Here is a 24,410-nt window from a genome sequence, read left to right as displayed (position 1 = left end):
TAAAACGGAAAAAAAGTCATGAAGCCAACCTCAAGTTTTGAACCATGTATACCTGCCTAAAATATAAATATAAGAATACAATAATTTTATGAAAATTCACATAATTTAAAGTTAAAGTTTGAAATTTTTTTTCTTAAGACCGGTGAAAAAGGCGAGATTGAAAATTGCCTTATTTTTTAAATTTACTGTATAGATTATTATTTAAAATTATAATAATGTAAAAACAAATTACATTCCAATTAACGTAAAAAATTAAATAAATAATTTTAAAATTATTTTATCTGGCTTTTCCAGGACCCCTCCACAAGTAATTGACGACCATCTCTCTCGCGGCAATTTGGTGGGGACTTCAACAGTGTCCGGGGACGACGAAGATGCAGTGTTCAGCCTCTCTCTAGCAACAGCCGGCCCTTCTCTCTTCTTTTCGTTCCATAATTTAATTCTTTGCGGATTAATTCAATAACTATGAGCATCGAACCATTTAACAGGCAATTTCTTTTTGTTGAATCCAGTCGATCTGTTCTATCTTCCCCCTGTTTTCCATTAGATAAATGGGTTTCAGTTTTACCATTTCTTTCCGAAAAGTTAGTGTTCGTGTGGTTCGACCTGGTTTTGGTTTTTATTTGATTTGATTATTTTTTGAGTGTTTTTCCTTCGAATTTGAGCAGGCTGGTGAAGCTTGCGGCGAGGGCATTCTACGACGACATTACAACGAAAGGGGAGAATCAGCCAAAAACTGGGAGGAGTGATAACCGAGGAATTGCTGTGGTGGTGCTTGATGCTCTCACAAGGTTTGTTACCTTTTAAATTTATCTATATGTAAATACAAGTTAATTTGCTTATTATTTTTTTTGTTTGAACTATGGAGTGATGATGTGTTTAAAGATTACAAAGAACTGCCGTTCCATCCTTGGCGCATCGATCAAAGAGACCCCCCAAAACATCCTTCTTGTTATGCCTTCTTACTTGCAACAAATCATTAGTATTAAATACCATAGTCCAATTGGTCTAGCAAAAATTAAAAAAAAAAAAACCATAATCCATCCAATGCTTTAATTTTAGGGGGAACTTAGCCTTCCAAATTGCTTTCTCCAAAATAATTGAAGTAGTAGAAGAAGAAGAAGGCAGAGGATTTCAACAACTGCAACAATATAAATTTGCAAGAAAAATACCAGAACCGTCTCCTTTCCAAGGTCTAAGATGATATCTAGGATGAAGGAAACATGACAAGACCGTCCCAACTTCAAAGTAGTACTATAGAACCGTTCTTGCTATATGTTTTAATTGAGTTGGTGTTTATGAATGTGTATGTGTGTTTTCCCAAGGCAGTCTCTTTTATTGCAACTGATATTGTTGGTTATAACATTTTATTTTCTTCTATTCTAGACGTCAATGGGTTAGAGAAGAAGATTTAGCAAAGGACTTGAAGCTGCACTCAAAGCAACTTCGTCGGACTTTACGTTTTTTTGAAGAAGAAAAACTAGTCACACGGGATCATAGAAGAGAGGTTAGTCTTTTCTGTAGTTCACACATTCCGCTTTGTTGCTTTTGAGTAGCTATTGTGGTCGTTAGATATTCATGTTTTTATTCTATGAGTTACCCTGTTCTATTCTTGTCTTTATGTGAATTTACTTTTAACTGTTGGATGCTTTTGGGAATTAAGTATTTTTCATTTTATGCACGAGATCATTGTATCTGAAGCATCAAAATCAAAGATCATGTAGAAATTGGGTTTATTATTGGGTCCCTTGTCTTGCTGAAAGACTAGACACTAATAGGATGGTACAAACAACCTGCATGCAAGAAGAAGAAATGAAGAAGTAGAAAAAGAGCAGAGGCCGAGGCTGCTGCTGTTGTCTCTGCAGGCAAGAGAAGAGGAAATGTTTGTCTTTAACTAGTTATTTTGTTAGTCTTTCCATCCTTCTCCATTTTTCTTTCTTCATGTCTTCTTTTGTTTTAAGAGCACTCCCTATGCTCTTTAATGATGGGGAGGGGGACTGTTTGTGTACTGCAATTAAGGCCTTAACATACTAGTGCTTGTTCTAAACCTATGGGTGCCTAGAGCCCCAAGAGCTGTCTTAGGGGTTAGCTTCTCTCCCATAACATTGTATTAACAATACACATGTTAAACCTTATTTCACTAGCATGAAAAGGATGCGTGGAATGCTTGGTTAAGGAGTACATATTTCTAGTATACCAGGAAGAAAATATGGAGAATTTTTTTTTTATTCTCTTATAAAGTTTTTGCAAAGTAGTACCAATATCCTTGCAGTGCCTACTCCAGGAAAAAAATTGAAATATGCGCTGTCTGCCCATTCACTGACTACCCAACTGTGCCTCAGACTTTTTTAATCCTTCATATGATTTGAAATGCCTATGACTTCCAAGATATATGTTCCATGTTAAAAAAGAAACTAAATTGCTGTTGTAGATTTTGGGCTTAGAGATAATGGACGGTTCACTTGGAAGTTGGAAGGTGTGAGGCTCATTTTTTGGTGATGTAGGTTATTTCCTATTTTCGTTCGATTGAATTTGCCTCGTACATTTTTTTTTTTTAAAATCATTGTTCTGTGCATTTTAGAATCACATTTGATTTAGTAGGGGAACTTTTCTTTTCTCATTGAGGATATGTGGCTCATGAATCATTCTTTTAGGGTAATTTGGAGAAATGGTGGGAGGGTGAGGAGCAGGGTTGAGAAGGTTTCAAGCTTGTGAAGAAGTTGAGTGTTGTGAAGAATAGGTTGAAAGAACTTGAAATCTTTGAACAAAGAGATTTTTTGTGATTCTAAAGGAGAATGGAATCCTACAAAGAGATTGCAAATATTGGCTAGGTAAAGGAGAGTGGTTCTTTGAGTGATGAGGATGAAATGAAGGGGCTTACGTTGAAGAATGCTTTGGAGGATATCCTTATCAAGGAGTACATAATTAAGTCTGGGAAAGAAATTTGGGATTAAGTAGGTCAAGATTGGTGATTTTTGCACTTGTTTGTTTCTTTTGGTTGGTAACGGTACAAATGAAAAGTATTGTAGGGAGTTGGAGTTAGGTTTAGGAGTTATTAGTATAGACTAGAGATGCATGGGAAGAATATTACAAGGTTTTGTAAGGAGTTGTATACAGAGGAACAAATCTTAGGTCAATGACTCAAGGGTTGGACTGAGGTCCTATAGATGAGAAGAGAGCACAATGATTATAGGGTCCATTTGAAGGAGGTCAAATTGGCATGGTGTATGAAGAAACATAAATGTAGCAAGTATAGATCCCTCCCCCCCTCCCCCCGGGATCCCATCTATGAAAAATGTTATGCAGATTTTTGAATCAATTTCATGGGAATGGAATAGTGGGGAAGCAGTGGGAATTATACTTTGATTGCTTTTGTTCCTAAAAACAATTGTTCTCATATGGTGAATGACTATAGGCTACTTTGCTTGGTTACTAGCCTTCTTAAAATTTTGACTAAGCTACTTTTGAGGGGACTTGAAGAGGTTTTGGGGGATAATGTGCCCATGGTGCCAAGTGCTTTTATTCATATGAGATTGAATCTTGATGCTGCGTTGATGCATAATGAGGTGGTGGATGATGCAGAATACGGATTCAAGGAATGCATTTTTCTTGAATTAGATTTTGAAAAGCTCCATTTTAGAGTGGGTTGGGATTTTAAGATAGAGTTCTATAAAGAAAGGGCTTTGAGGTGGTTTGTAGGAAATTGATTAAGGACCAAATTTCTTCTACTTGTATCTTTCATTTTAAATAACTAGCTAAAACTTGGTTTATAGTTTCTAGAGGACTTCACAGGTGATCCTCTTTTTTTATTCTCATTCCCTTTGGTGGTCGATGTGTTTTGTAGACTCAAATGTTTGGTTCCATTAAGAGATCAAGATTGTGGGAGAGACAAGGAGGTTCTCAGTTTTTAGTTTTTGGATTATGATATCATGTTTTTCTTGGAGGAGGATGATGTGATTCATTTTTGGCAAGTGATTGCTTTATTGAAAATTTTTGAGTGTTTCTGATTTGAAGATTAATATGGCTAAAAGTGGCATAATGGGGACTATTCTAGAGCAAAAAGCGATTAAAGAATATTGCTCTGTAACATGCATTCTGTTTTGGTTTGGTGTTTGTCTTGATATTTCTTTTTGGGGTAGTCCTAGGATCCCATTGTGAGTGTCTAGTTTTCAGGCTGCATGGTCTAAAATTTCCATTGAAATTCCCCTCTCTACTCCTCTTGAAATACAAAATGGCAATCAATCTCTCTCTTAAAGATTACCATTGGGGAGTTTCAACTAATCATTCAAAATTTGTCAAAATCTCAAAATTTCGGCAAAACTTTTCTAAAATTTGACTAAAATTTCATTGAAATTGGAATTGAGATTCAAAACTCAATATTGAAGTTTTTCTTATGAAATCTTCTATTTTATTGAAGATATAGACTGTTAGAAGGATATCAATGATAGCTTTCAGATTTTCAGAAGGATATCAATGAAAATATAGACTATTGAATACGAGGGTGGGCCTTGGATCAACTGGAAGGTTGCTCCTTTGTAACCAATTGGTTATGGATTCGAGTCCAAGGGAACAACCTCTCTGTACAAAGCAAGGGTAAGGCTAAATACATTGTGACAACCCTCTTCACACCCTCACGGAGTGGGGAGCCTTGTGTCCTGGGGAGGCCCTTTTTATTATATTAATTGAATATGTGTAATGTGCTTATTGTATTATGAATATTGCACTTTAATATGCTACATACTTGTCATTGATGTATTTTATTTACAATGTTTTAGTTCTAAATCATCCAGGTTTATGTCTATTAACAGCTTTGAAGTTCCATAAAAATTCCACACTTTACTACTAATTTCCATAATTTTTTTTTATTAAAATTGGAATTGAAATTGAATTTGACATCCACATCGATTTTTTTTTTTTTTGCTTTTGAAGCCCCTCAAAATTTTAGTTGAAAACAAAACCTAAAACTTTGGTAGGCTAGAGGTGGTTTCTTGACCCATTTCGAGGGGGTTTTGGGTCTTGGGAATTTAGTATCAAAAAATATTTGTTTAGTGGGAAAACGTTTGTGAAGAATTTCACTAGAAACAAAATCCTTGGCACGAAATTGTATGTACTATGCTATTTATACTAGTGCTAGTTCTTAGAAGTTTATCTACAAGGTTTATCATCTTTTTTCTTTCAAATGACTTGGTACATAATTGGAGATAGCTCTTTTATTTGTTTCTAAGGGGCTACTTGAGTTGGGATATTCCTTCTTCATCATTCCTCATCTCTATGTATTTCCATATCTTCATAGAATTCACCTTTTTACTCCACAGAGCGGAATTCTTTTTTATGAAAATTTCATTTTTGTTCCAAATGTCAATGAGAGGAAAGTTGATGGGCTATTAATGTGATGATAACTTCTAATTCTCTTGTTCTTCATTTAGACAAAAATTTGGAGTTTGAAAAGGATAGTTCTGGTAAATTTCTCTGTCAAATCCTTATTGTTTTATTTATTGAAATATTCTTCTTACATTTCTTTTTCTTGCAGCTTGCTAGAGAAAGTTATTAATGTTGAGAAAAGTCCAACTAAATGCTTTAATTTTAGAGGATTCCCTCTAAAATTAAGGCATTTACCTGGACTTTGGTTAATGAAAATTAATACTAATGGCTTGTTGTAGGTAAGAAGTGAGAGCTAAGAATGCACTCGATTCACTCTTTTTGTGCTATGTGGTTTGCTTCAAATGTGGTGAGTGATTGCTGGCATAGTGGCATCTTCATTGTAGTAGGCTAGATAGCTTTTGTTTTAGCTGTTTCCATATTCATGGCTATGTAGGTGAGCTTGGTAAATGTGGGGTGAGTTATGAATGTGATTTTTGGGGGATTTTATATGTTGTCAAAATGTGCTTGGTGTGTTGCCTTTTCGAGTCTATGGCAAGGAATGAATCATAGTCTTTTGGGATAAAGAATTGAGTAGGAGGAGAGAGAGGGAGATTGTGTTTAAACTGGTTTTTGAAGAGGCTTATGATCAAGTTGGTTGGAATTTTCTAGAGGAGGTTGTCTAAGAAGGGTTTTGGATAGGGGTGACAGGCTTGGATGAAGGGCTTCTTGTCTAATGATTCTTTTTTGGTCATCATTAATGGAGAACCTAAGTCACGGTTTAGGGCTTTGAGGGGCGTTAGACAAAGGGATCCACTTTCTCCATTGTTGTTTGTTCTTATGGTCGGTATCTTTAGTAAATTGTTAGATAGGCTGGTGGGTAGATGTTTTGTGAGAGGGATAAGAGTGGACTGTGGGGGTGTCACATCATGAGGTTGCTATTTACACAAATTTTTACTTAGAAGATCATAAGGAGTCCTTTTTGCTATACTGCTAATTATCTTTTTCTGATTTAAGAGAAGAGATTTTATTAAGGAGAACAAGAAGTGCAACTAGGAGCTTTAAAAAATCCTTCTTAAAAGATACAAGCAGCCTCTCATACTGTAAATCAGAAAGAGAACCCCTTTGAAACACCCTACAAAAGCCCACAAGGAAGCTAGATATTGAATCCTATCCCAAAGCATAATCGAAGAAATCCTCTTTCCCATAAAAGTTTGAGCATTCCGCTCCAACCAAATCTCTTAAAAAACTACAAAAATTGCACTCCTTCACGAGGCCAAACCATCTTTGCCCCTCCCAAAACTTGAAAATGATGTAGTAAAAAAAATCCTCCATTGACTCCAGACACAATCAACTACCCAACTCTCCCCAAATAAGCCCAAAAGATTATTCCACACCCTCCATGAAAAGGAGCAATGAAGGAATGGGTGAGTAACACATTCTGAACTTTCCAAATCGCTTGGATAGTACAACATTCGGACTTTCTGAATTTTCGGGGAGATTCTTCTCATTTATCTTATTGAAAGGGAGTTTTTAAGGATTTTGAGATCGGGGTTTTTTTGTTTAGGCCCTTGAGGGGCAGCAACTGGGTATTGGGGGGTTCCTCACTTTGGAAGAGAAGGAAGCAGGTTCAAATAGATTTGAGAAGGAATGAGAAAGGCAGGTTTATTTGTATCAATAAGCTTTCTCTTGGAGGTCAAAGACAAGCTTTTCGTATCCCCAAAGAGAATTAGAGTGAAGAATGGATTAAGTTTTTGGAAGCCTAAATGAAGTTGTCTATCGATCTTGAAGGATATTGTAGTATGAGTTGATTGTGTCTCCACAAATATCGTCTGTCGTGATCAGAAGGTGTATAAGCTGAATGTTTTTTAGAGGCTCTTGGATAACCACTTATTCATTGAAGTTGTTAGAGATTTTTCGGTTAAGGAAAGGAGGACTTCTGCACGATTTGGAAGTAATTCCTTTCCAATCGTTGGTAATGGGGATCGAAGTATTGGATCTACTTATAATGGGCTGAAAGGGTTGTCAGCAAATGGGTTCAAGAGTGTAAAAATATTATGGCCTCAGATAGGAGGTGGATCTGAGACCTTTTGGCGCTAAGAAAAGGGGATTAATTGATTCAGGTTTCTTTTCTAGTGGCTACATGGGTAAGTTCAGTGGATTGGAATTGGTGAGGGATTTAATATGGGAGGCCGGGAAAAGCTCTTAAGAAAAATTAAAGGAAGATGATTTAAAGGCGCAATGTTTCTAACCTATGGTCATCTCTTAGCTCAGCCCAAAAAAGGGGGGGGGGGGGAGGATTTAGGAGTTTTTACGTTGAACTTTGGGGAAGGGAATGAAGAAGCAAAGGGGTTGGTGGGCAGAGAGCTGAAGATAATTTGATTAGCGTTGGTGAAGAGGAGGTCTTTGATATGGAAGATGACTCAAACATCTTTTGTGATTTTGAGAAGGAATTGCTAGTGGATTAGTTGAGAGCTAATTTAGACTTGTATGAAGAGGACGTCTTGGCACAACTTATTGAGGGACTTTTTGATGGTGAGAGAGTGGAAGGCTTAGGGCACAACAATGACCACACGCAAAGTTTGCAGATGTATGGGGAAGAGTGTGCTTAGTTATTTTTTGACACTGTGCAAGGGGGTACAAATGATATTAACATGACGTAAACCAGATGAAAGAATTGATTGATAAGGGGTCTTTGTTCCCTATCCCTAAGCCTAATTTTGATACAGTGGATTCTTTTAATATTCTTTTTGTAAGTTTTTTTTGGGGGGGGGGGGTGTTAGATATCAATGAAGAAGCATCTATTCCTATGGTCAGTTTGAATTTGTCCCGATCTAGAGAAGGTATTCTTTTCCTTCCTGTTCAATATGTTTTTTCTTTTGGCACTTTATTCCATAGGGAGGGTTCTACTGGGAGTAACGCTTTTGGGGTTGGCTTGGGGGGTAGTGAGAGAGAGATAATAGATCCAAATAAACTCCTTGAGGACTAGGCCTAAAATTAGTGAGTCTAATTGGGGCCAAGGTGAAATTTCTACGGAGTCTCAACATATGAGTGAAAAAAAAAAAAAAGGAAGGTTCAGAAAGAATTTAAAGACTTGGTGTCTTCCATCAATTATGGGGAAGGGAAGGGAGTTGGGAAGGGAGGGAAATGAGTGAAATTATGAAAATTGTTGGCTGGAATGTTAGAAGTCTAGGGGACTTTAGAAAGAGGTGGTTAATATGGAGGTTTTACTAAGATAATCTCTTGATATTGTTTTGGTTTAGGAGACTAAGCTTGAGAATGTTGATGCAGGGTTATTAAAGGGATTTGGAACAACGTAATATGGATTTGGGTTTTTGTACCTTCTCGGGGGTCAGAGTGTTATTTTGGTGATGTGGGATGTTCCATTGTTAAATTGGATAGTCTAGTAAGCTTTTTCTATCTCTTTGTCTTGGTAGTAGTGAAAGGTTAGGGCCAATGGTAGCTTTCGTCGATGTATTGCCCTTCTAGACCAACCTGTAGGAGCTTTTTTTGGGATGATCTTTATTATGTGTTTGGATTTTGTGCTCCTAATTGTATTGTGGGAGGTGATTTTAATGCTGTGAGGCTTCCCTAAGAGAAGAAGCGGGATGATAAGGTTACTGCTACTATACAGAGTTTTGATTCACTTAGTAGGGATTGTGGTTTAATATATTTCCCTTGGATGATGCTAACTTTATGTGGTCAGCGGGAGTTGCTATAGCGGTGGCAAGCGGGCTCAACAAATTCCTATTTTGCATGGAAAGAAAGGAGTAGTTCCCTAATCTCTCTAAATCTATAGTACCTAGGCCTACTTCTGACCACTTCACTATTATGTTGAAATTGACGAATGTCTCTTGGGGTCCTACTCCATTCGTGTTTGAAAATATGTGGTTGGATCATGATTCCTTCAAGCCCTTAGTGAAGAGTTTTGAAATAAGGATGTGGAGAGGGGGTGGGAAGGCTTAAGCTTTTAGGTTGTGGGCCAACAATGTATATCAAGCCTTTAACAGTCCCCTGAACGTGCAGCCCGACAGCACATGGAGAGATAAACAAACAATAAATTACACCCATCACAGAGAGTACAATAATTTAAACATCACAATAAATGCGGGCAACAAGACTAGAACCCAGGTTCTCCTAGTAACTTGCTCTGATACCATGTTAGATTACCACTTTACCTAAAAGCTTAAGCTATTAGGTTGTGGGTCAACAATGTGTATCAAGCCTTTAACAGAGAGGTTAAAAGAGAAGTTGAAAGAATGGGGTAGGGAGGTGCTTGGAGATTTAAGATTTAGAAAGGCTAGTATTCTAGGAGAGTTGGCTGAGTTAGATAGGAAGGATGATGATAGTAATCTCTCAGGGGAAGGAAGAGATGAAAGGGTATCTTTGAAGAATGAATTGGAGGTGGTGATTTTCAAGGAAATGAGAAGTTGGAGACAGAAGACGAAGTTTAAATGGATCAAAGATATTGGCTGCAATTCTTGATTTTTTCCATAGCGAATACGAAAATGAGGAAGAATTTGACTAGGGAGTTGGACGTGGGTAGGGGGGATATTATTTCCTATTAGAGTCAAATTGCTTATGAAATCATTGAGTTTTGTTCTAATTTATATTATGAGGAGGACATGGTAGACCAATGGTTGAAGGTTTAGATTGGGACCCTTTGTTTGGCGATGAGGTGGCATGGTTGGAGTGATCTTTTGAGGAAGAGGAAGTGAGGGTCACGATTTTTTGGATGGAGAGTGATAAAGCTCTAGGGTCTGACAGATTTTATTGGTCTTTCTTATAAAATTGTTGGGAGGTTGTTTAGGATGACTTGCTTAACGTTTTTAATGAATTTTATGGGAATGGGATTTTAAGCAAGAGTATCAATTCCACTTTCAAAACTTTGGTTCCAAAGAAGAATAAATCCATCAAGATGTGGGACTATAGATCTATTAGCCTAGTTTCTAGCATTTATAAAATCATTGCTGAAGTCTCAGCCAACATGTTGAGTTCGGTGCTAGATAGGACCATCTCTTAGGCTCAAAGTGCGTTTGTGGGGGTACGCAAATTGTGGATTCCATTTTGGTTGCCGATTTTTGGAGGAGGAGGAATAAGGGACTCATTTTTAAGTAGGATTTTGAGAGAGCTTATGATAAAGTGAATCGGAATTTTATGGATAAGATTTTTCGTGAGAAAGGGATTTGGTGAGAGATGGTGGTGTTGGATTACAGGATGTTTGCATAATGTAAGCTACTTAGTTTGCATAATGTAAGCTACTTAGTTTTAGTGAATGGTGAGTCTAAGTCTTGGTTTAAGGCTATGGGAGGGATTAGGCGAGGTGACCCTTTATCCCTGTTTTTGTTTGTTTTAGTGCTTTATATTTATAGTAGGATGGTGGATAGGGCTGTGGATAAAGGTTTAGTGACAAGGTTGGAAGTGGGGAGAGGGGGTTAGGGTTTCGCACCTTCAGTTTGCTGATGATACTATCTTCTTTTTAGAGGATCAGAGACCCTCTTTTTTTGAATATTTTGGGTCTGTCAGTTTTTAAGATCCGGTTGTGGAAAGGGTTTCTAAGAGATTAAATAGATGATGAGTTGCTCTTTGTTCTCTCGGTTGCAGAATTATGCTCATCCAGGCTTGTCTTTCTTGTATCTCTTTATACTTTCCTTTTTTAAGATTATGGTGGGGGTAGTTAGCAAGATTGAGAAGATAATGAGAAACTTCTTGTGGTCAGGGGTAGTGGGCTTGAGGGATCGTTTGGTAAGTTGGGAAGTGGTGGCTAGCCCTAAATGGGAGGGTGGTTCGGGTATTGGAAACTTGGTGTCTAGAAACATAGCTCTTTTGGCTAAATGGATCTGGCAGTTTTTGCTAGAGAATTCTTCCTTGTGGCATAAAATTGTTAAAAGTATGGATTTAACAAGAATGTGCGGAAATTAATTTGAGATTAAGATGTTCTTTAGAGAGTCCATGGAAAGATCTCTCTCAGGGTTGTCCCCTTTTCATTCCCTAGATTAAATTCCTAGTGGGATGAGGTAGTAATTTCCTCTTTTGGAAAGGTCCTTGGTTAGGAAATGTAGTTTTGTTCACCTCTTTTTCTCGCCGCTTTTGCTTGAGTTCAGGTCAGGATGGTCTCATTTCATCTTTTGTTGTTGATCTGGGTGGTCCTTTGCCTTCATGGGATTTTCACTTTTGTAGTTTGTTGAACAATAGGGTGTCGTTAGAGCTATCCTCTTTATTAGTCTTGCTGAATAACTATCGGTTTACTTAGGAGGAGGATAGTCCATCTTGGTCTTTGGATCCTTCGGGGGTTTATTCGTGCAAATGTTTTCATGATTTTTTGACTAGATGTAATTCATTTTTTCCTCTCTATAGATCCATTTGGAAGGCCAAAGTCCCTTTTAAAATCAACGCTTTTATCTGGTTGGTTAACTCCGCCTGTGATGCACTTAAATGTCCTAATTTTTTCACACACAGCCGGTCCCAAGCCCGGGTTAAGGAGGAGGGTTGCGTTAGGTAGTTGACAGCCAGCGTAAAATTTGTCAGATCACTATGATATGAATCCTTACTGAATATTTTCTGGGGCGTCCCCTACGAGCAACGCGTTGTACTTGAACCACCCGACTGTAGCGAAAAGTGGGCGAGGGTGGGCTAGGTCGTCGCGCCGAAGCGACACGCCGTGTCGGCGCCCGGGTACAGTGTCAAATATGCAAGGGTTCTTGCATCATTTTGGATGTGGGCAGGTAAAGACATTAGTTCAGGAAACTAGGATTAGATTAGCAACTTGGAATATAGGGACACTTACGGGTAAAAGCATGGAAATTGTGGATACAATGATTAGAAGAAGAATTAATATAATTTGCCTTCAAGAAACTAAGTGGGTGGGGGAGAAAGTTAGAGAAATCGATAAATCAGGTTTTAAATTTTGGTACACTGGAAAAGAAAAACATAAGAATGGAGTAGGCATTATTATAGACAAAAACTTAAAAGATAGCGTTGTGGATATAATTAGAGTAAGGGATAGAATTATAAAAATCAAAATGGTATTAGGACAAGAGATAATAAATATCATTAGTGATTATGCTCCTCAAGTTGGCTTAGCAGAAAATCTTAAGAGACAATTTTGGGAAGATATGGATAGTATTATACAAGGCATACTAGGGACTGAGAAAATATTTATAGGAGGAGATTTGAATGGACACGTTGGAAGAGATAATAAAAATTATGAAAAGATACATAGAGGATATGGATATAGAGACAAAAATGAGTCTGGGGAGATGATTTTAGACTTTGCTATGTCATATGATTTTAGTATAATGAATACTTGCTTTAAGAAGAGAGAAGAACACTTAATAACCTTTAAAAGTGGACAAAATAGAAGTCAAATATATTTTTTTTTAACTAGGAGGGTAGATCGTGTATCATGCAAGGATTGTAAAGTTATTCTAGGTGAAAGTCTAACCACACAACATAGAGTCTTAGTGTTAGATATATGCATTAAAAAATGGAAGAAAAAGGAGAAAATAAACCAGTGTAGGAGAACTAGATGGTGGAACCTAAAAGGAGAAAATATAATAAAATTTAAAGATAAAATGATCAAAGATGGGGATTGGACCTTAGAGGATGGGATGGATTCAAACACTCTTTGGAATAGATTAGCTAGCTCTATTAAAAAGATAGCAAAAGAGATTTTGGGCGAATCAAGGGGAAGATTCTCAAATAGCAAAGAAAGTTGGTGGTGGGATAAAGATGTACAAAAAATCATGAAGACAAAAAGAATTTGGTATAAAATGTGGCAAAAATGTAGAAACAGTGATAACTTTGAAAAATATAAGGAGGCAAGAAAAGATGCAAAAAGGGCCGTTAGTGAAGCTAAATATAGATCATTTAATAGTTTGTATGATAGATTAGGTACAAAAGAAGGTGAAAGAGATATATTTAAACTTGCTAAAGCTAGAGAAAGGAAGAACAAGGACTTAGGAAATGTAAAATGTATAAAAAGTGAGGATGATATTGTCTTGGTTAAGGACGAAGATATTAAAGAAAGATGGCGAAGTTACTTTAGTAAGTTGTTTAACGAAAACCAAATAGAAGGCTTAAATTTAGAATTGTCAAATGAGGAAAAGACTAAAAATATAAGATTTATTCGAAAATTAGAGTTAAGGAAGTTAAGTTTGCACTAAAAAAGATGAAAAATGGGAAAGCTATGGGACCAGATAACATCCCAATTGAAGTTTGGAAATGCTTGGGTGATAATGGAATTATATGGTTAACTAATTTATTTAATACAATTGTAAAAACTAAGAAAATGCCAGATGAATGGAGGAAAAGCACTTTAATACCTATATACAAAAATAAAGGAGATATTCAAAATTGTAATAACTATCGTGGAATTAAACTTATGAGTCATACGATGAAACTATGGGAAAGAGTAGTTGAACAAAGATTAAGGTTAGAAATGAAGATCTCAGAAAATCAATTTGGTTTTATGCCTGGGAGATCTACCACAGAAGCTATTTATCTTTTAAGAAGATTAATGGAAAAGTTTAGGGAAAAGAAGAGGGACTTGCATATGATATTTATTGACCTTGAGAAAGCATATGATAGGATACCTAAGGAAGTTCTATGGTGGGTTTTAGAAAAAAAGGGTGTATGTTGTAGGTATACTGATGTCATTAAGGATATGTACGATGGAGTAATGACTAGTGTGAAGACTATAGATGGAGAAACTAGAGAATTTCCAATTACCATAGGTGTACATCAAGGATCTGCTTTGAGTCCTTATCTTTTTGCTTTAGTGATGGACCAATTGACTAAGAGTATTCAAAAGGAGGTTCCATGGTGTATGTTGTTTGCAGATGATATTGTATTAATTGACGAAACTAGGGATGGAGTAGAGGCTGAGTTAGAATTATGGAGAGAAGCTTTGGAATCTAGAGGCTTTAAGATAAGTAGAAATAAAACGGAATATATGAAATGTAATTTTAGTAATGATAGGAGGAATATTGGAGACAAAGTTAAACTTGATGATGAAGAAATAAATAGCACTTGTAGATTTCGATACCTTGGATCTATTATGCAAGCTGAAGGAGAAATTGAAGATGATGTAATGCATAGAGTTAAAGCAGGTTGGGTAAAATGGAGAAGTTCTTCAAGTGTTCTATGTGATCGTAGAATACCCTTAAAATTGAAAGGGAAGTTTTATAGGACAGCTATAAGACCAGTTATGCTATATGGATCAGAATGTTGGGCGACAAAGAAACATAATATCCAAAAAGTAAAAGTTGCCGAGATGAGGATGCTTAGATGGATGAGTGGTATAACATTAAAAGATAAATTAAGGAATGAACATATTCGTGGTAAGTTAGGTGTAGCTCCTATAGAAGATAAGATAAGGGAAGGACGACTCAGATGGTATGGACACTTGCAACGTAGGCCTTATAGTGCACCTGTGAGGAAGAGTGACTTAGTTACTGAGGGGGGCAGTAAAAGGGGTAGGGGTAGACCTAAAATAACTTGGGAGGAGATAGTAAGTAAGGATTTAATGTCTTTGAATCTATCAAAAGAAATGGTCCATGATCGCATAAATTGGCGGAAAAGGATTCATATAGCCGACCCCACTTAGTGGGACTAAGGCTTGGTTTTGTTGTTGTTGTTGTTGTTGTTGCTTTTATCTGGTTGGTTGTGCATGATAGAATCAATTACAATAACTTATTACAGGTCAGGAGACCTTTGAAGGCTCTATCTCCAGACGTCTTTGTTCTTTGTTCTAATTGTTCAGAATCTGGATCACATTTTTTATACATTGTGATTATGCTTGGAGGATATGGAACAAGTTATTTGGTTTTTTAGGCGAATGTTGTGTGAGATCAGAGGCGGTGGAGGACTTTTTGGCAGTTTCTTTTGTTGCTTTTGGCAGGAAAAGGGAAAAGGCAGCTCTCTGGAAATGTGCCTTCTTTGTAGCATAATGCGCATATTTTTTTAGGGAAGAAGTCATCGCATTTGTTCATTTGGGAAAAGATACATTATTTGGCTTTTCATTGGTGTGTGGGACAGAGCGACTTTTGAGGGGGGGGGGGGGTGAGCTTTTCTTATATGCAGCCTGACTGGTGCTATGGTGCTGGATTGTTAGTTTGTGCTGGTTTTACTTGCTTTTTTTTTTTAGTTTGCTAATTTTTTTCTGTGTGTGTTTGTTTTTATTTTTTTATTTTATTATTATTTTTTATTTATCTGGATTGTTCCAGACTTTAATAAAGAGATGATTTATCTCCTGGTTTTATATTCTTAATCTATTAATGAAATTCATCTCTTACTAAAAGAGCACATTCTGAACTTTCAAAGCAAAGAGAACAAGCATCTGGAGATAAATCCTTAAAAGGCCTCCTAACCTGCAATAGATTGTTAGTGTCAACTCTATTAAGAACAACCAACCAATAAAAAGCCTTAATTTTTAAGGGGACTTTAGCCTTCCAGATACAGATGTGCTAACTGTCTAACAACTCTTTGAGAGGGTTTTGGATTTGAGTGAAACTAGATCTTTTTGGAATTTGCATTTTTAGCTGGGTGTAGTATTTTATAGTTGCTTTTGACTTATTCAGATGTTCCTTTGGGGGGTAATGCTAGATATCTTGGTTTCTGGGCTCTTGTGATTGAGAAGGTGTCTAAGCAGTTGGATGGATGGAAGGGTGCTCTTTTTTCTCTAGGTGTTTGTGACAGGGTTCTTTTAGGGGGTGTGTTTTTCCAATTTACAATATGACTGGAAGGCTGTATGTTATTTTTTCTTCTTCTTTGTTCTTTTTTTCTTCCTAGGAGGATCTCTCACGCTCTTTCTTGTACATTCTTTTTTTCTTTAGTCATATTTCTTCTTTTTTTCTAATTAAAAAAATTGCATCTTGTTAGTTGTTATTTGCGTTGGGTTTGGGATGGAGTGGTTTTGTAGAGCTTCTGGTGTTTTTAGGGATATTTCTTCGAATAAATTGTAAGAGGATTGGAGGATGGCTCTTTTGTAGTTTTTCCTTTTTCGTTGGGAGGACATCTTCTATTCAGAAACAAAAAGGCTGACCTAAATATTTTTTTATTTGTATAATCATTTCTTTCAGAGATATGAAATTTATGTTGAAAGAAATGAGGAGAATGATTTATGTGAACTTCCCAGATTTGCTAGTTTTATTTGATGATTATTAACTGTAGAACTTCTTTTTTAAAAAAAAAAAATTTGTTTATATGACATATGTGTGATGTTTGATTTTGGTGACAGACAGCTAAGGGTGCAAAGATATTCAGTGCTGCAGTAGCTGCTACAGGTGATGGTCAACAGGCCCCAAAGGAGGGGGAAGAAAAGATCAAGCTGCACACACATTCATACTGTTGTTTGGATTATGCACAGGTTACTGTTTTTTAGATTCCTGGTGGTTTTCTCTTAGCCATTGGCTATTAAAATGTTCTGGACAGTTTTGTCTACTCTTCTTTGGGTTCCGCAGTTGACCATGGATGTGTTTTTATTTGCATTCTTGTGAATTTGCCTTCAAGTTGTCAAGTTCAGAGGAAAAAATTTCTTAGGTCAAATCAATTTTTGATTGCAAATCCAACAATCTCCTGTCTCCTTCAAACTCTCTTCTGTATTTTTTTTGATTTAATTTTTTCCATTTGATTAATTCTTTTGAGCTTTCTAAATCTTTAATAATAATAATATGAAAAAAGAAGGCAAAAGACATTGATCTCCCCAAAAAGAAAAAGACAAGTTTTTTGAGGGAAGGTTTTTTTTTGTCTTTTTGGCAAACCTCAAGGGAGGTCTGTAGCATTTTAGAAACTCAGGGGAGGTCTCTGTCTTTTTTGCCAAACCTCCGAGGATGTGAGTGTCTTTTGGCCTAATAATGATATGTCAAAACGTGGAAGATGCAAAAAAAGGATTGTTAGTGAAGCCAAACATAGAGCGTATAATAACTTGTATGCTAGGCTAGATACAAAAGAAGGGGGGAAAGATACATATTTAAACTTGTTTGAGTTCGAGAAAAAAAGAGCAAAGGCTTAGATGGTGTCAAATGTACAAAAAATGACGATGATAGTATTTTAGTCAAGAAGATACAACAGAAAGAAAGCAAACTTCTTTTTTTTTTTTTAAATTTATAGGAAAATAAAATTTCATTAATAGGAAAATAATAGAGTGAGGCTCTTCTGAAGAGAACTGGAAAAAACTAGAAAATACCAGCAACTTAAAAACGACAGAAGACAAAAGATCAACAAGCCAGCAGGTTCCTCCAATCTCTTTGTAACTCCTGGAAACTAACCCCTCCGAAAAATCCAAAACCAGCAGACTACAGTGAGGTCAAGTATTGGCTTTTATCCCAAACGGGCACCCAATTTGATTTCTTCCCAGAGAATATCCTTTCATTGTGCTTCAATAATATCCCTCGTAAAACTGCAAATATGCCAAACTTCCATGAAACTGCCCTAACCTTCCTTCTTTCAAAGACTGCAAAAGAAATGGCTAGCGATTGTCCCCGCGAAGAAGAACTTGACCAGCTCTCTCCTGTAATACCAAAAAGCTTAGTCCAAATCCTCCAAGCTAATTCATAGTGCAAAAGAAGATGAGAAGCTGCCTTTGAGTTCCTATAGCAGAGCACGGATACATCAGGAGAGAGAGCCTTGAAAGATTTCCTGATTGGCAGCAGGTTATTAGTATTTATTTTATTAAGCGCAACCAACCAAGTGAAAGCATTCAAAGATGACAAAAACTTATTTTAATCTATTTAATGAAAACCAAGTAGAAGATCTAAACTTTGAATTGACAAATGAGGAAAAGGCTAAAAAATTGTGATTTATTTGCAAATTAGAGTCAATGAAGTTAAGCATGCATTAAAAAGATGAAAAATGGAAGCCTTTATTGAGCTGATTGCATTTTTTTTTTTCTCGTCTTCCCTTTCTTCTTTGTACTTCTCCTTTCTGTTTTGTTAAAGGATTTTTTTTTCTATCCATAAAAGGAAAAGAAGGAAAAGGAAAAGCAGTAGGTTGGAAATGCCTTGGTGTGTGATGGAATTACATGGTTATGTTGTTCATTTAACACAATTACTAGAACTAAAAAAATGGCAGGTGAATCTAGAAAAAAAACACTTTTTTTGTTGGTGAAAAAAGAAAAGTATTATAGAGAAAGAATGTACCAGACTGGAGAATAAAAAATTCTTCCATAAAGAACAAAAGAGTAAAATTAGTAAATCTAAAAATTAATGCAAAACAGAAAACCAGTCCTGCTGAACATTCTCAAAAGACAAATCCTTAAAACAACTAGCAGCAACAAACTGTAATGAAGCCAAATATTGAATATTATCTCAAACTAAAGACCACAAGGTCTTCTTCCTTTGAATTCCATCCTAATGCCCCAAGCACAGCATACAACCCTCAACTCCGCTGGAAAAACACTTCAATACCTATATAAAAAAATACAAAAGTTATTCATAGTTGTAATAATTTATTGGAATTAAATTTATGAGTAAAACCATGAAACTTTGGGAAAAGGTAAGAACATTAAAAATGGTTTCAAAAAGATCAGTTTGGTTTTATGTCTAGGAGATCAACTACCAAGTAACAAAGATATATATATTAAAAAGATAAATTAAAAGGTTGAGTGAAAAAAGAGGGACTTGCTTATAGTTTTTATTGACTTAGGGAAAGCCAATGATAAGGAACCTAGGGAAGTTTTATAGTGGGTTGTAGAAGGCAAGAGAGTATACAACAACAACAACAAAACCAAACCTTAGTCCCACTAAGTGGGGTCGGCTATATGAATTCTTTTTCGCTAATTTATGCGATCATGGATTATTTCTTTTGATAGATTCAAGGATATTAAATCCTTACTCACTATCTCCTCCCAAGTTATTTTAGGTCTACCCCTACCCCTTCTACTGCTCCCTACAATAACTAAGTCATTCTTCCTCATAGGTGCACTATGTGACCTACGTTGCAAGTGTCCATACCATCTGAGTCGTCCCCTCCTTATCTTATCTTCAATATGAGTTACACCTAACTTACCACGATTATGTTCATTCCTTAATTTATCTTTCAATATTATACCACTCATCCATCTAAGCATTCTCATCTCGACAACTTTTATTTTTTGGATAATATGTTTCTTTGTCGCCCAACATTCCGATCCATATAGCATAGCTGGTCTTGTAGCTGTCCTATAAAACTTCCCTTTCAATTTTAAGGATATGATACAATTACATAGCACACTTGAAGCACTTCTCCATTTTACCCAACTTGCTTTAATTCTATGCATTACATCATCTTCAATTTCTCCTTCAGCTTGCATAATAGACCCAAGGTATCGAAATCTACAAGTGCTATTTATTTCTTCATCATCAAGTTTGACTTTGTCTCCAATATTCCTCCTATCATTACTAAAATTACATTTCATATATTTTGTCTTATTTCTATTTATCCTAAAGCCTATAGATTCCAAAGTTTTTCTCCATAATTCTAATTCAGCCTCTACTCCGTTCCTAGTTTCGTCAATTAATACAATATCATCTGCAAACAACATACATCATGGAACCTCCTTTTGAATACTCTTAGTCAATTGGTCCATCAATAAGTAAAAAGTTAAGGACTCAAAGAAAATCCTTGATGTACACCTATGGTGATTGGAAATTCTTTGGTTTCTCCATTTATAGTTCTTACACTAATCATTACTCCATCGTACATATCCTTAATGGCATCGGTATACCTACTACATACACCCTTTTTTTCTAAAACCCACCATAGAACTTTCATAGATATCCTATCATACGCTTTCTCAAGGTCAGTAAATATCATATGCAACTCCCTCTTCTTTTCCCTTAGCTTTTCCATTAATTTTCTTAAAAGATAAATAGCTTCTGCGGTAGATATCCTAGGCATAAAACCAAATTGATTTTCTGAGATCTTCGTTTCTAACCTTAATCTTTACTCAACTACCCTTTCCCATAGTTTCATCGTATGACTCATAAGTTTAATTCCACGACAGTTATTATTATTTTGAATATCTCCTTTATTTTTGTATATAGGTATTAAAGTGTTTTTTCCTCCATTCATCTGACATTTTCTTAGTTTTTTTAATTGTATTAAATAAATTAGTTAACCATATAATTCCGTTATCACCTAAGCATTTCCAAACTTCAATTGGGATGTTATTTGGACCTATAGCTTTCCCATTTTTCATCTTTTTTAGTGCAAACTTAACTTCGTTAACTCTAATTTTTCGAATAAATCTTATATTTTTAGTCTTTTCCTCATTTGACAATTCTAAGTTTAAGCCTTCTATTTGGTTTTCGTTAAACAACTTACTAAAGTAACTTCGCCATCTTTCTTTAATGCCTTCGTCTTTAACCAAGACAATATCATCCTCATTTTGTTATACATTTTACATTTCCTAAGTCCTTGCTCTTCCTTTCTCTAGCTTTAGCAAGTTATAAATATATCTTTTTCCCCATCTTTTGTACCTAATCTATCATACAAACTATTAAATGATCTATATTTAGCTTCACTAATGACTTTTTTTGCATCTTTTCTTGCCTCCTTATATTTTTCAAAGTTATCTCTGTTTCTACATTTTTGCCATGTTTTATACCAAATTCTTTTTGTTTTTATGATTTTTTTGTACATCTTTATCCCACCACCAACTCTCTTTGCTATTTGAGAATCTTCCCCTTGATTCACTTAAAATCTCTTTTGCTATCTATTTAATAGAGCTAGCTAATCTATTCCAAAGAGTATTTGTATCTATCCCATCCTTTATGGTCCAATCCCCATCTTTGATCATTTCATCTTTGAATTTTATTATATTTTCTCCTTTTAGGTTCCACCATCTAGTTCTCTTACACTGGTTTATTTTATCATTTTTCTTCCATTTTTTAATACATATATCTAACACTAAGACTCTATGTTGTGTGGTTAGACTTTTACCTGGAATAACTTTACAATCCTTGTATGATAAACAATCTAAAAAAAAAAAAATCTATTTGATTTCTATTTTGTTCACTTTTAAAGGTTATTAAGAGTTCTTCTCTCTTCTTAAAACAAGTATTCATTATACTAAAATCGTATGACATAGCGAAGTCTAAGATCATCTCCCCAAACTCATTTTTGTCTACATATCCATATCCTCTATGTATCCTCTCATAATTTTTATTATCTTTTCCAACGTGTCCATTCAGATCTGCTCCTATAAATATTTTCTCAGTCCCTAGTATGCCTTGTATAATACTATCCATATCTTCCCCAAATTGTCTCTTAATATTTTCTTTTAAGTCGACTAGAGGAGCGTAAGCACTAATGATATTTATTATCTCTTGTCCTAATACCATCTTGGATTTTATAATTCTATCCCCTACTCTAGTTACGTCCACAACGCGATCTTGTAAGTTTTTGTTCATAATAATGCCTACTCCATTCTTATGTTTTTCTTTTCCAGTATACCAAAATTTAAATCTTGATTTATCAATTTCTCTAGCTTTCTCTCCCACCCACTTAGTTTCTTGAAGGCAAATTATATTGATTCTTCTTCTGATTATTGTATCCACAATTTCCATGCTTTTACCCGTAAGTGTCCCTATATTCCAAGTTGTTAATCTAATCCTAGCTTCCTGAACTAACGTCTTTACCTGCCCATGTCCAGAATAATGTGAATTTCCAATCATAATACATGCACATCAAAGGTCTGCTTTGAGTCCTAATCTTGTTGCATTAGTGACGGGTAAGCTCATTAGGGACATCCAAAATGAAGTTTCATGGTATATGTTGTTTGCACTTGATATTGTATGATGTATTGGTTGACGAAGCTAGAGATGGAGCAAAATTCAAATCAGAATTATTGATAGTAGCTTTAAAATCTAGAGGTTTTAAATAATTAGAAATGAGACATAATATATTAAATGTAAATTTAGTTGTTTTATGAGGAATATTAGAGAGAGGACTAAATTTGATGGTCAAGAAATTATTAGCACTTGTAGATTGATTCTTTGGATTTGCTCTGCGGACTGAAAGAGACAGAAGAAGATGTAATGCATTAAGTTAAATCTGGATGGATAAAATAGAAGAGCTTCAGGCGTGTTTTGTGAATATAAAATTCCCTTAAAATTAAAAGGAAAGTTTTGTAGAATGGCTATCTAGCCAGGTTTGTTATATGGATGAAAATATTGTGCAACGAAGAAACCACATTTTCAAAAAGTACAAGTTGCTGAAAAAAATGATAACGCTAAGGGTTATCGATGGAGTTGATGGAGCTGCCTGTAGTAGGAAGGACCAATATCAAAGGGATTGGTTTTCATAAAATAACAATTTTCAGATGTTATCAAATGGTGAAATGAGAGAGCCTGACATATGAGAGAGCTTGATGCACCAGAAAGCTCCACTATTTCTGGCAATCTTCCTCCTTTCTTTTTGCCTATGATTAATTTTCAAATTGAGGAGCGAATTATTTGTACTTCATATTTTCTTTTACCAAGAAAAATTTCTTTGAGAGAGCGCCCAACCAAAAAGAGTGATTGATGTGCAGTGTGTAAACACGAATAGTGAGCATAAAATGTGATGGGCAGTAAGTGAACAATAGGGAAATGGGAAATCTGGCTTTAGTAACTTGGGGTCAATATTAGGTACTGGGGCAGGAGTAAAGAAAATTTCCTTTTGGGCTGCCAAATTAAAGCTCACTTTGGAATCTCCATTTGCTGGAAAGGAGTTTGGATGTCATGAGTCAAGGGAGAGATTCTCCACTCAAAAATAGTCGAAGTGGGAAATAATAGTGGCCTTAATATTTGTCAGATTATTCATCTTCATGATGAGTAAAAATGCAATAAGGGGACTGTGCAGGGGGTGTATCTAAAGTGGTGAAGGTTCCAAGAGTTATGGCCAGAATATTGGGAGAAATATGGAAAATGAGATGAGCAAGTTCACAAGAGAAGGATTGTTTGAGCTGAATGCTAAGGGTTGGGAGGTTGTGAGGGGGGTTGAAGAGGACTATGATAGTATGTGTGAATCTGAAAAGAGGGTTTGTGCTGGAACAGTTAATTGAAACCTTGGTTTTAGAGATGAATTTGACAGTAATGTAAGTATTAAGTTTAATGAGGCATCAGGCTTGGGCTCTCTGGACATGAGGGAATGTGATTTATTTATTCAGTGAAAGGGGGGAATTTCAACACTGGGAGGACCTCCGAGAATGCACAGGTTGGCATGGGCCATTTGAAGGAAGCTGCAAGCCTCTGAAGGCCAAAATTGAGGAAGGATCTTTGCCTATTATTCCATATGACTCTGATTTTGCTTCCACTGGTCACAAGGTTAGTTTTGATAAAGTTTTGGGTAAACCTCAAGTGATCTCTGATATGACTGCTCAAGGGGTTTCTAAATCTCTCAAAGCATTCTTCCCACTCCACCTATGTGCCTAAGTCATCGTATATTTCTCTGTGCTAGAGGGAAGGGGCTAAAGGAGGAGGTTATCTAACCATTTGTTTTTAAGGGGTGAGAGAGGCAAACAAGATCTGCAAGCCCTTGGCCTCACATGTGATTTAATTTGGTGAGTCCTTTAGGGATGGAGCTTGGAGTGGCTGTTTTGCCTAAGACATAAGAGAGAAAGAAAAGAGTTGAGAAAGTGTTGAAAATTTTAGAATCTTCAATTAATTATGGGGGTGGGAAAAGGGTTGGTGAAGTGGGTAAGATTGTTAAAATAGGAGGTTAATAAGCTGGAGTGTTAAGAGGGTTAGGTGATTGTAAAAAAGGGGTTTGGTTTGGAAGTGGTGTCGAGATATTCTATGGATGTGCTGCTCCTCAAGGAATCTAAAATTAGAATATGTAGATGGGGGTATTATCAGGGAGGTTTGGCATGGTAGAGGAAAAGATTGGGTTATCCTATTCTCTCATGGCGCTTCTGGAGGTATTCAGTGATTTGGGACCTGGGTGGCAACTTTGCTTTTCTTCGTCTGTCTTGTTGGTGGTGAGATGAAGGGGCAGTGGTGGGTTTCTTCATTTTATAGTGGTTCTAGACCTACCTTTAGGTCCCAGTTTTGGAAGGAACTGAGGCTGCGTATGGGTTGTGTTATCCTACG

The 24,410-nt window shown here is 36.0% G+C and overlaps 1 protein-coding gene across 2 annotated transcripts in view; it reads left to right on the top strand.

Moving 5' to 3' along the window:
* Positions 1 to 290: 290 nt before the first annotated feature.
* Positions 291 to 24,410, top strand: part of LOC131162251 (uncharacterized) — a 43,524-nt gene continuing 19,404 nt past the window's right edge. The window contains exons 1-4 of one of the 2 annotated variants that reach the window (XM_058118549.1): positions 291 to 488; positions 669 to 791; positions 1,387 to 1,507; positions 16,598 to 16,726. In XM_058118549.1, coding sequence (XP_057974532.1) covers positions 466 to 488; positions 669 to 791; positions 1,387 to 1,507; positions 16,598 to 16,726 — 396 coding nt within the window. In that variant the 5' untranslated portion in view covers positions 291 to 465. The remainder of the gene's footprint in view (positions 489 to 668; positions 792 to 1,386; positions 1,508 to 16,597; positions 16,727 to 24,410) is intronic. The other variant, XM_058118550.1, reaches the window with a different exon arrangement.

This window comes from Malania oleifera, chromosome 8, assembly GCF_029873635.1.
Source record: "Malania oleifera isolate guangnan ecotype guangnan chromosome 8, ASM2987363v1, whole genome shotgun sequence".
NCBI classification, from domain to species: Eukaryota; Viridiplantae; Streptophyta; class Magnoliopsida; order Santalales; family Ximeniaceae; genus Malania; species Malania oleifera.
The sequence above is the reverse complement of the archived record's forward strand: the minus strand, read 5'-3'. Positions and strand labels throughout refer to the sequence as shown.